Raw genomic sequence first — 12,106 nt, forward strand, 5'->3', positions numbered from 1 at the left:
ACATTAGAATCCTATGGAGAGCGGAGGATATCGCCTCGGCCTATCCTGTTTATTTACTATTATTTATTTTTTTAAATGTTTTACTCCTGGAAACATTCCAGTTATGTAATTTGCTTTCGTGACAGAGATTGTGTACTGTCATGTCCCGATTTAGCTCCCCTATCGCCTTATACGGAACACTGTGCTTACTTAAAATGGCGTGATTAGAGCGTTTCACCATGCCGTGGCGTGCTGTGTGCACTGCCGCAGAGAAGAACTGAGGCTGCGTTCGTAACTTCGCTCTGAGAGCGCCGGAGCGCACACTGGGTCCAACGTCATAAAGGGATCAAGTCATTTGATTGGACAAGAGGCATTCCATGAGTGCTGATCAGATTTTCCAGAGCAAATTGACGAACGCAGCCTGAGTGTTCACACTGGAGCTTTAAGGGGCCTGGCTACGGAGAGCCACGTCACTGGCGTGTCCGCATGTGGGTTTGACATCCACCAGTCTGATTACGGCTGGACGCCCCCGCTCATAGGAGATTCCCGGTGGTTAACGGCAAGCAACACAGAGGGGTTTGCCTCGGCAGCTATATCACCATCCCACTCAGTCAGATCCCTACACACACACATATACAAACACACCAGGTTAATAATCAATCTAGAACATCGCCGTGTAAACAGGAACCATGTCTGTAGCGGGGCTGAAGAAGCAATTCCACAAAGCCACTCAGGTAAGACGCGTCTGATCCCGACCGGAGATATGCTTGTCTTTTTATTTTATTTTTTATGCATCGAGTCGCCTACATCGAGTTCATTTGCAGGTTCAAGGGCATTTGATCAATGGTGGTATTATGAAGCATCGCTATAATATCAACGGGGTTTGGGTCGCTGTATGGTCGGCGACGTCACTCGGTCGTGTGAGCTTCTCTGAAACATACTCTTCGTGGTGCGTCTTGACTTAATGCGGATTATTGCGGAGAATAGGCGCTGTTTTAGCTCATTTGCACGATAGGGTCTATCTGCTCCATGGTGTTCCGATCCCTCCTGAATTAGGCTCGTTTAAAATGACTGTCGCGCCATATAGCGATGCGCCACCCGCCGGGTTATAGGGCCTATTTGCCTGAAAACGTGCCTTTGAATCAATCCTTGAAATCTAAACGCAGAGGTGATTTCAGACCGCGAAAAAACAAACAAATGAGAATTGTTCTCACGCTAATCCCATTTGGTCGCCGTGGGCAGGACAGATGCCATGAGAATATGATGATGGAACGGCGACGACATCAGTCCCTCTACCCTTCAGATGACTTTCCGCCTCGCACCGAAAATCCCGAGCTCATAAACCTATCGATCACGATGCCTAGAGTGCGTTCTCATGATCAATCACGTTTTAATTAGCTTTTTTGGGGTGTTTTTTCTTTTTTTTTAACCGTACGGGGAATAGGCAATAACTCATGCGCTATAAAGAGTCGTTGCGTAACCGTGCGTCGTGCGTCCCAAGCGGAAATCCCTCTTTACCTCCACGGTTGCGCGCATTGACCTCGCCGCCCTCTATGTACGCACGCCTCGGACTGGCCAGGGCTGTCCTGCCAAACACAATAAGTCACATCTCCTTCAACCATGGATGGACTAGTCTTCCCAACACCCCCACCAGTACCGAAATCACCTGTTTTAGCCGCTATAACGTTAAATGATGTTAATAGCCGGTTCTGACATGGAAGCAGATCTAGTGGGCCAACAACATGCTCAGACTTGAGGAAGCCTTCTAGAATCCCTTCTAGAATTCCTCCTAGAAGGGTCCGCCCCCAGTCCTTTACTGAGGTAGCATTCATCTTGTTTACGTATGAAGAGAAAGCCAGGCCTAACCATGCATTGAACTATTTAGGATTGAAGACTCTGTGAATGAACAGTGGCAGTTGCGCATTGCCTCTCTCTCTCTCTCTCTGTGCCCCTTTAGTAACGATTGTCCGAGTGGGAGATTAATGACTAAGGGCGCGTGGTGCACCAGAGCCCTGAGTGGTTTGGTTCTAAGGGAAGGGCTTACGTTTGATCTCCGGGCTGAGCCGGGCGACGCTGGAGGGGTGCGGGGGAGGTCGCAGGGTCGGGGCTGACTCACCATACTGTCACTCTGGCCCATCTCTGTGACACTGACAAACACACACACACACACACACACACACCCACACACACACACACACATACATACACACACACACACACACACACACACACACACACTCCCGATGCACAAACATAGTCATCAACAGACAGTGGTGTAGAGTCCCTTGATAAGAGAACAGAGATAACTGTCTACTGAAGATATTAACTGTTTGGACTTCAGTTCGGTAATAAAACTATATTGTTCCCGAAGGGCGATTTGAGTGCACCATTAAAGGCTATTTGAAAGCCACTGTTACTATTCAGTAGACCTTGAACACTGAAACCCCCTGACGTGTGTGACGTTCGAGCGCGACGCGAGAGCAACGTGTTACTAACGTGTTACTAACGTGTAGCGATGCTAAGCTAATCATTGAAAACAACGCTGTGGTTTCGGAATGAGTCAGATGAAAAAGCATTTCAGATACTTAGCTGTGCTTGATTCAGTTTGGCTGGCCGTATGGAATATCGCCACACAAGTGTCATGTTTTTTGGGGGTGGAGGCGGTCGTTGTGACTGAGTCTGGGTTGTCACCCTCCTGTCACCAGGGGGGAGCTGCCACTGCAGACTGTGACCCTGTGGCAGGCCTTATCTCCCCCCTGCAGATGTGTGTGTGTGTGTGTGTGTGTGTGTGTGTCTGTCTGCCTGTCTCTCTGTCTGTCTGCCTGTGTGTGTGTGTGTGTGTGTGTGTGTCTGTCTGCCTGCCTGTCTCTCTGTCTGCCTGTGTGTGTGTGTGTGTGTGTGTGTGTGTGTGTGTGTGTGTGTCGTGTGCATGTGTTTGTTAGATCTATGTGCATATGCACTTGTCTTGGTTGGAATCTATGTGTGTGTGAGTGTGTGTGTGTGTGTGTGTGTATTGGGTGAACCTATCTGAGTGTGTACGTGTACTTCTATTGCCATTGGTTGTGTCACTGACAGTGTATATTTGAGTTGGGACTTCATTCTTTTGACAGTGTGCATCCCGTACAGATTCGTATGTGTGATGGTGTGTGTGTGTGTGTGTGTGTGTGTGTGTATGTATGATTCCATTGGCTCCTGGCAAGCAGCAAAGAAGCAGTGCAGCTGCCCCCCCCCCCCCCTCCCAGTCTCAGTCTCCCAGTGACAGCAGGGTTTCCTGGGTCCCCACAGCCCTCTAATCCAACCACCAGGCCCTCAGGCTCACACACACACACACACACACACACACACACACACACACACACACACTGATATACCAGATTGCCTCTAGTCATTTGGGGGCAACTGCTTTGGCTTGGCATGGAGGAGAGGAGAGGGGGATGGGGGGAGAAGGCGGGTGTGGTTGGACATTGGGTGGGCATACCATAGGAGGTTGTGGTGAAGGAGGTTGTGATGAAGGAGGTTGTGGTGAAGGGAGGTTGTGGTGAAGGAGGTTGTGGTGACGGAGGTTGTGGTGAGGGAGGTTGTGGTGAAGGAGGTTGTGGTGAAGGAGGTTGTGGTGAAGGGAGGTTGTGATGAAGGAGGTGGTGGTGAAGGGAGGTTGTGGTGACGGAGGTTGTGGTGAGGGAGGTTGTGGTGAAGGAGGTTGTGGTGAAGGAGGTTGTGGTGAAGGAGGTTGTGGTGACGGAGGTTGTGGTGACGGAGGTTGTGGTGAGGGAGGTTGTGGTGAAGGAGGTTGTGGTGAAGGAGGTTGTGGTGACGGAGGTTGTGGTGAAGGAGGTTGTGTTGAGGGAGGTTGTGATGAGGGAGGTTGTGGTGAAGGAGGTTGTGGTGAAGGAGGTTGTGGTGAAGGAGGTTGTTTTATTGCAGAATTGCACCATAGGAGTTAGAGAAGGATGATGTATCGAGGATAGGGAGGTTGAACAGGCCTTAGAGGGGGTGTGGGTCTGTTGGGTGGGGTTGGACATCGATGGGGATAGGTTAGATTAGATTAATGAGTGTTGATGCATTTGGCACACACACACACAAACACACACACACACACACACACCTCATTAAGGGGTCAAAGTACATTGAGATACAAGTGTGATATCTCGCCATATCATTACAATCAGAGTCCAAAGCATTTATTTGGCTCCATCTGGTCTGGGGTCAGTGTGCAGTGTTGTTGTGGGGCTCGTGGTGATCCAGAGGTCGGGTCTGTGGGAGGAACCAGCTGTTTCTAGATCAGTTCTTAACGGTAGATGCAGTCTGGACCAGCGCGCAGCAGGCAGAACGGGCCTGAGATTGGCTGCTAATTAACTGGAGTGATGTGATTGTGTGGCAGATGCTTTGTGGTGTGTTTTTATTTGTACCCCCCCCCCCCCCCCACCCTCCATGCTGGGCCATATCACATCTTCATTCCAGGTTTTTATGGAGCACGGACTCTGTTGGGAAAGCTGGCCATAAAAAGCAATGTGGGATGCCTTTGCTTGAGGGATTTATGGCACACAGGCAATCACTCAAACACACACACACACCCTTTCTCTCTCACTCTCTCAAACACGCACGCACAAACACACACACACACACACACACCCTTTCTCTCTCACTCTCTCAAACACACACGCACGCTCGCACGCACAAACACACACACACACACACACATACAAGGGCAACGGGGCTCTGAATAACGGGTGCCATTTTAAAAAGAGGAGAGGCACCAAGCATGAAGGTGAAAGCAGGCAGGTTCTCCCTCTCCCCCTCCCTCCTTCTCTCCCTCCCTCCCTCCCTCCCCCCCCCCTCTCTCGCTCCGCTCCCTGAAAAACACTGTTCTGTTCTATAAATAGGCTCAGTGAAACACTCTGGTGTTGTCTCTCTTCTGTCTGTTAAGCAGGAACATGTCTGTTCAAACCGCACCACCTCCGATTACATCATCTCATAACCCCCACTCAAAGTGGGAAGCTCTTTTAGTTTTTTCTGGGAACCGGCGGGTGCTATTTATAGTATTTGTACGGGGGGGAGTAAATGACTGTCCCTTACGCCAACGGTGATCTTTAGCTCCTTAGCGATGCGAGTGGTTTAGCGGTGACTTAGAAGTGCCAGCCTAGATGGAGCAGATGCTACTATGGAACCCTAGGCGCTAGGCGCTAGGGCCGGAACGTTGGCACGGATGCCTTTTCCGATGTCGTCACTCTGCGTTTTTACGCACGGGAGCAAAAAACGTTCTGGACGGTGCAGGGGAGCACGTCGGGCAGAGCTAATGACGTCCGGTCACATGACAGGCTCGTGAGGTAATAGCTGTGTCAGGACACGTTCTGTTGTTGTCGACACGTGACGAATGAACGAAGGAATATCACTTTGTTATTGTACACTATACAGCATTACAATTAATGAACATACTCTACTTGATATCCAACGACTAATGGATGTCCTGCTTTAAGCTGTGAAGTGTCGATGTTTGATCGTGTGTCCTCTACTCTGTCTGCGGCCGGATTCCAAGCGAGCAGCTTTCGGTCCCTTAGGATTAGAACAAGACTTGGTATCTGGTGTCTGTCTGTCTGTCTCTCTGGGTTCAGGAGCCTGTGGACAGTCTGCAGCTCTATCTAGTAGAACCAGCTGCCAACGGGCAGTTATAAATACAGTACAGAACATGTACCGCAGGGAGAGAGGGAGGGAGGGAGGGAGGGAAGCAGGCAGGGAGGGAGGGGGAGAGACAGGGAGAGAGTGAGGGAGAGAGAGAGAGAGGGATGGAGAGAGAGAAAGAGATGGCATGGTGGTGTTGGGGGCGGGGGAGGGTGGACAGAGAGCCAGAAAGAGAGGGAAAGAGAGGCGAGGACAGGGAGGGAGGGAGGGAGGGATGGAGGGAGAGAGAGAGAGGGAGCCAGAAAGAGGATGGTAAAAAGCGTATGAGGCTGCAGGGTGATGCAGTGTTTTTCCAGCGGAGACGGTCGCGGTCGTGAAATGTCACAAGGACGACAGGTTTTCCTGCTCAGTTCCACAGCCGAGAATGACCGTCCAATATTCATATTCATATTCATATTCACGACCGTACCTCCCCACCGTGGGACCAACCGTTTGTCATGAGCCGGTACCTGTATGCAGTGTTCAGTTCATCGAGAGGCATCCCATTGACTCATCTAGTCGGCCAATAGCACTCGAGGACAGGGGGGGGAAAAAGCAAATGGACGACACGTCAATAAAAAATGGGATTAGAATAATACACTGCGTTGTTAAAGCGCTCGGTGGTGCAGGAGAGAATCTCCAGGCACTGTAAGGAAATAAACAAGACCTATCAACAGAGGTTTGGAGTGTGTGTGTGTGTGTGTGTGTGTGTGTGTGTGTGTGTGTGTGTGTGTGTGTGAACACTCCCCTCCTCCTCACCAAGCAGTGTGTTCTCAGTCGGCCGCTGTGAGGGATAAATGATTCAGGCCTCTGGAGGTTTCTCCTTCTCCTTCTCCTTCTCTTGAGCTGCATTGACACAGATACACAACCAGGCAGAGAGGAGGGCTCTGGGTGTGTGTGTGTGTGTCTGTCTGTCTGCCTGTCTCTATGTCTGTCTGTCTGTCTGTCTGCCTGTCTCTCTGTCTGTCTGTCTGCCTGTCTCTCTGTCTGTCTGCCTGTGTGTGTGCGTGTGCGTGTGCGTGTGCGCGTCTCTGTCTCGCTGTCTCTCTGTGTGTCTGCCTGTCTGCTTGTCTGTCTGTCTGTGTGTGTGTGTCTCTCTCTCTGTCTGTCTGTCTGTCTTGGGCTGGACCCTATGTGACACTGCGTAGTATACTATCTCAAAGCTGTGTGCTTAACTAGCGAACTGAACAGCAGATGACAGGTCTGTTATATTATATGATTGTTATATTATCATATTACAGATGCTGCGTCTCACTGCATCGATACGCTCCCAACACACAGCATATGGCTAAATCACTCCCATACGCAAATCATTACAATTAATAAAGCGAGTTCTAATCCGATGCTAATCGGGAGTCCACCTATGATATTCACCAGTCACATCCGGGTGTGTTCTGCATTCAGGTTCCGCCCCTCTAGTGGACAACCTCGGCATTGACTCGCCGACTGACACTGTCCCGTTGTGACAGGTGTCCCTCTCGGCCGTTGTGATTCGCTCCCCCGGCTGTCACTCGTGATCACTGCCAATCGCAAGACGGCTGGTGTCAGCGGTCCGTCTGGTCCTGGTGTGGTTGAGCGGTTGTTTTAAAGGAGAGGATGAGAGTCATGTGTTCACTCAGAGAAAACCATCAGCCAGAGGATAGCCTTAGACGACCGCGGCAAGGACACACACACACACACACACACAATCATAATCATATTCAGCCTGATCTGTGTGCTGTGTTTGGGTTGCTGAGCTGGAACAAGGAACAACAATATTACAGTACCAACGTTAATAATGGCTGTCATAGGAAGGGCTGGCTAAAACTGCAGACCATTGCACGAGCACACACACACACGCAGGCACGCACGCACGCACGCACACACCATGCACCACCACACACACACATTATGCACAGACTCACTCAATCACGCATCCACACACATGCATGCACACACACACACACACATACACACACACACACACACTATATATATATTGTAGCATGCGTGGGAATCCCCTGCATCATGAATATGTGATGAGCCAGAGAGGACCAGGGGCGCAGCTGGAGCCTGTGAGCCTGTGTCCCATGATCCTCTGCTCCTCTACGTAGGAACACAGGAGGAGTAGAGGATCATGGGACACACTCCCTATGGAGAACCTCAGGACAGGGCCATCCCAACAGTGGGCTTTGCATAGGAATGTACCATTTCCATTTGGGGCGTTTTAACAGACACCTATATCCAAAGCGACTTACCTACAACAAAAACATTTGACTGAGTAAGTGAATCACCTGTCCGTCAGTCAGGCGTGTGTGTGTGTGTGTGTGTGTGTGTGCGGCTGATGCCCGCGGTGCGTTCGTTGGGGCAGCAGCAGCAGCTTGTGAGTGGGTGAGTCATCCAGCCTCCCTGCTGGTCCTACTGCACTGCAGAGGAGAACCATACCACCAGGAGATACAGGGAGGGAGGGAGGGAAGGAAGGAAGGAAGGAGGGAGGGAAGGAAGGAAGGAAGGAAGGAGGGAGGGAAGGAAGGAAGGAAGGAAGGAAGGAGGGAGAGACGGGAGGGGGGGGGGGGGGGGGGGTAGGAGGAAGGTAGAGTGGGGAGATAGTGGGGAGGAGGGGGGAGACAGCAGGAGCAAGAGAAATGGGGGGAGGGAGAGAGTGAGATGGGTGGGGGCGGGGAGAGGAGAGATGGGCAGAAGTAGAATCAGAGGAAGAGATGGAGAGAGAGAGGGAGAGCGATGGAGAAATAAATAGTGCAGAGATGGAAAGAGAAGGGAACACAGAGAGAGAGAGAGGGAGAGAGGGAGACGAACCCGGGACTCGCGCCAAAACCGGCAGTAAAACGGAGAGTAGGACATCGAACTCCCTCACCACACACACACACACACACACACACACACACACACACACACACACACACACACACACACACACACACACACACACACACACACACACACACACACACACCCCCACACACACACACACAGTAATCCCTCTCACTGCAGACTAACACTGTTACCAGCCCTGGAGTTTGCTTGTTCCTGTGCTCAGAGGGATAATTCTATATTATATTGTTGTATATTGTTGATATCTCTCCCTCCCTGTAAAAGTACACGACTCACTATCTGATGGCACTGGAGCCGTGAGTGATGTCATCCCAGAGGTGTGTATCGATTGGTCGAAGACACTATTATCTTGAGGGATGGTACGGGAGTGTTTCCTTCCCTCCAGGGGTGACACAGCTACCGGCTGTTTCGGGGTGTCCATCTTCTCCGGTCTGTGTTGGGGATGATGTCCACTATTGGATTATTATACAGTGTCAGTGAACCAGTGTGTGTGTGCGCACGAGCGTGCGTGTTCTGCAGTGCAGCAGAAAGAAGTGGGGGTGTGTTGGACCTGTTCCATCCTTGTAACACCAGCTGTGAGCCTTCCCCTCCCCTCTTCATCTGCGTAAAGTTTCAACCGACATTTCTCAGCATTTTTTGCCCGCCATTTTCCTTCCCGTCTGGGGAAAAGACCAGTGTTTTTTTGGGCGCTGTCGAGAGCCGTGCGTTTGTTGAACGTAAACATACTACGCAAGCCTCTCCTTCATCTACTATTTTAAACAAGCCATTCCGTGCTAAATCCAGGTGTTAGCCTATCTCTAACTGAACCCCGTATCGTCGAATAACCTCGAAAGCTTTTTAGAAGCTTTTTTAAATAATTGATTTGAACTCACCAACTGCCAAAGCGTTCTGTAACACTCACCACAGAGAGTGCCAAGTGGTTTTATGCGATGTTTACCTAGCAACAGTACTTTCATTGGCTACTAAACGACTCATCGTCACGAGTGCATTTCTGGAGAATCAAGTGACCTTTGGCAGGGTTTGACGCTTACCTTTTCCCCAGGTAGCACTGTGCTACCATGTCAAAAAATTTAGTAGCACACCAAGAATTTCAGTAGCACAATGAAAATTGCGCAATTTTCGTATGACGACAACAAATTATCATAATCATAACATATCAGAATTATCATAACCGGCTCTTGACACTGTAGGTGTTTATTAATGCCTGTGTGGTGTTATTTTTAAATGTTTACATTTTTGAGTTAGTAATTCATCAAATACAAAGGTTCCATCTCACAGAACATATGGAATGTAAAAACTTTGACGCTCAATATCTCTGAACTGCCCTAAGCGGAGATAGAACCTTATCATTCTAAACGGAGATAGAACCTTATCATTCTAAACGGAGATAGAACCTTATCATTCTAAACGGAGATAGAACCTTATCATTCTAAACGGAGATAGAACCTTATCATTCTAAACGGAGATAGAACCTTCTCATTCTAAACGGAGATAGAACCTTCTCATTCTAAACGGAGATAGAACCTTCTCATTCTAAACGGAGATAGAACCTTCTCATTCTAAACGGAGATAGAACCTTATCATTCTAAACGGAGATAGAACCTTATCATTCTAAACGGAGATAGAACCTTCTCATTCTAAACGGAGATAGAACCTTATCATTCTAAACGGAGATAGAACCTTCTCATTCTAAACGGAGATAGAACCTTATCATTCTAAACGGAGATAGAACCTTATCATTCTAAACAGAACCTTATCATTCTAAACGGAGATAGAACCTTCTCATTCTAAACGGAGATAGAACCTTATCATTCTAAACGGAGATAGAACCTTCTCATTCTAAACGGAGATAGAACCTTATCATTCTAAACGGAGATAGAACCTTCTCATTCTAAACGGAGATAGAACCTTATCATTCTAAACGGAGATAGAACCTTATCATTCTAAACGGAGATAGAACCTTCTCATTCTAAACGGAGATAGAACCTTATCATTCTAAACGGAGATAGAACCTTATCATTCTAAACGGAGATAGAACCTTATCATTATAAACGGAGATAGACTTTGTATGTTAATATCAAAGGACCATGTTGGAAATAGGTGTTCACACTTTCACATGTCATCCCTTGGATTACTGCTTACTGTCGAACCATGAATAAACTCAATCAATCAATCAAAGAGACAAAGCGGAGATTCCTTATTTGACAGCATCTAGACAACACAGCTCCGAGTCTGCCCAACCAGGTTAATGCCAGCACTCCAAAACCAACTCAGTAATCAATCAGCCAAACAGCAGTGAATATGCAAACCGTATAGCAGCCATTAATATGCAGCATACACAGGTAAGCCTACCTGGCTTCTGTGATTGTCTTTGGCTGCAGGTCCCGAAGTTAATATGTTGACAAGTTCAGTGATTTATCTCCTATGGTCACTTGTGATCATGAGGGACATGATCCCCATGAATCATGATCTCTTACTCAGGGACACAGAGGCTCTCACAGTATGAATGAATGAATGAATGAATGGTCTTTATTGTCATTGCTATAGTACAGGTACCAAACAACGACATTTAGGAGGGGTGGCTCCCCTGGTGTTAGAAAAAAAAAAAAAAAAAAAAACATTTTGTCACACTGGTGCGATTGAATGTATTTCCAAGTCGCACAGAAATATATTCACTCGCAAATGCGACCAAAACAGTCGCACTGTCGAACCCTGTTTGGTGCTCTAGAATGTCAACCAGTTGGGGAGACTTTATTCCCCCTCGGCACTGAATGAGTTAACCAGGCATATCTCTTTTCAAACCGCTATGGTCGTATATCTCCCATCCACCCTCCCCTCCTCCCCCTCCTCCCCCACCCCCAGTAATGAATAGTTCCTGTCAGTGCGATGTCCTGTGTGACACCTGGCCACGTGTGGAGAGAAGAGAAGAGAGAGATGATGGAGAAGGACAAGAGAGTCGTTAACCTCCATCATCACACCGCTGGGGGGGGGGTGATGGGGGGGGGGAGGATGTTGCGTACGCGGGGGCCGCAGCGGTGTGTATTGATTGAGGGAGAGAGAGAGAGAGAGCGAGAGAGAGGGGGGGAGAGAGGGAGAGAGAGGGAGAGAAGGAGAGAGACGCGGGAGGTGAACGACTCTCCTACTTCTCCTCTCCTCCGTCTCCTCCCACGCCCGTGTCAGACCGCCCCGCCCCCCCTCCTCCCATCTGCTCCCCAGCTGGACTCTGAGCAGTACTTAAACCCAGGTATCTCCCAAACAACACACACACACACACACACACACACACACACACACACACACACACACACACTGTCACCGTAGAGGCCTGAGACAGAGGAGCTCGTTTCAGTCAGAGGAGTCGACGAGGGAGAGAGAAAAAGGAGCGGGAAACAGACGTCGACTGTGGCGCGGCTGTTTGTTGTTATTGTTTCCACTTACTGTGTGTGGTGTTTGTGTTTGATGTGGCTAACCCTAATGCTAACCCTACACCTCCCCCCTCCCCCCCGTGTCTCTGGTTATGAGTGTGAGTGATGACCTCACAACCAATTTAATGCAGAGCAGATAGAAGCTCTATGCACCAGTCCCCCCACCCCTGTCTCCCTCTCCCTCTCTCTCTCTCCCTCTCTCTCCCTCTCTC

At 49.2% G+C, this 12,106-nt stretch overlaps 1 protein-coding gene across 1 annotated transcript in view; it reads left to right on the forward strand.

Moving 5' to 3' along the window:
* Window positions 1-668: 668 nt before the first annotated feature.
* The window catches only part of sh3gl2a (SH3 domain containing GRB2 like 2a, endophilin A1), a gene marked incomplete at both ends in the record, with an annotated part of 45,589 nt that continues 34,151 nt past the window's right edge, over window positions 669-12,106 (forward strand). The window contains one exon of the mRNA XM_080535257.1: window positions 669-713. Within this exon, the coding sequence (XP_080391383.1) occupies window positions 669-713 (45 nt within the window). The remainder of the gene's footprint in view (window positions 714-12,106) is intronic.

Source organism: Nansenia antarctica (assembly GCF_963989245.1).
Source record: "Nansenia antarctica genome assembly, chromosome: 6".
Classification (NCBI taxonomy): Eukaryota; Metazoa; Chordata; class Actinopteri; order Argentiniformes; family Microstomatidae; genus Nansenia; species Nansenia antarctica.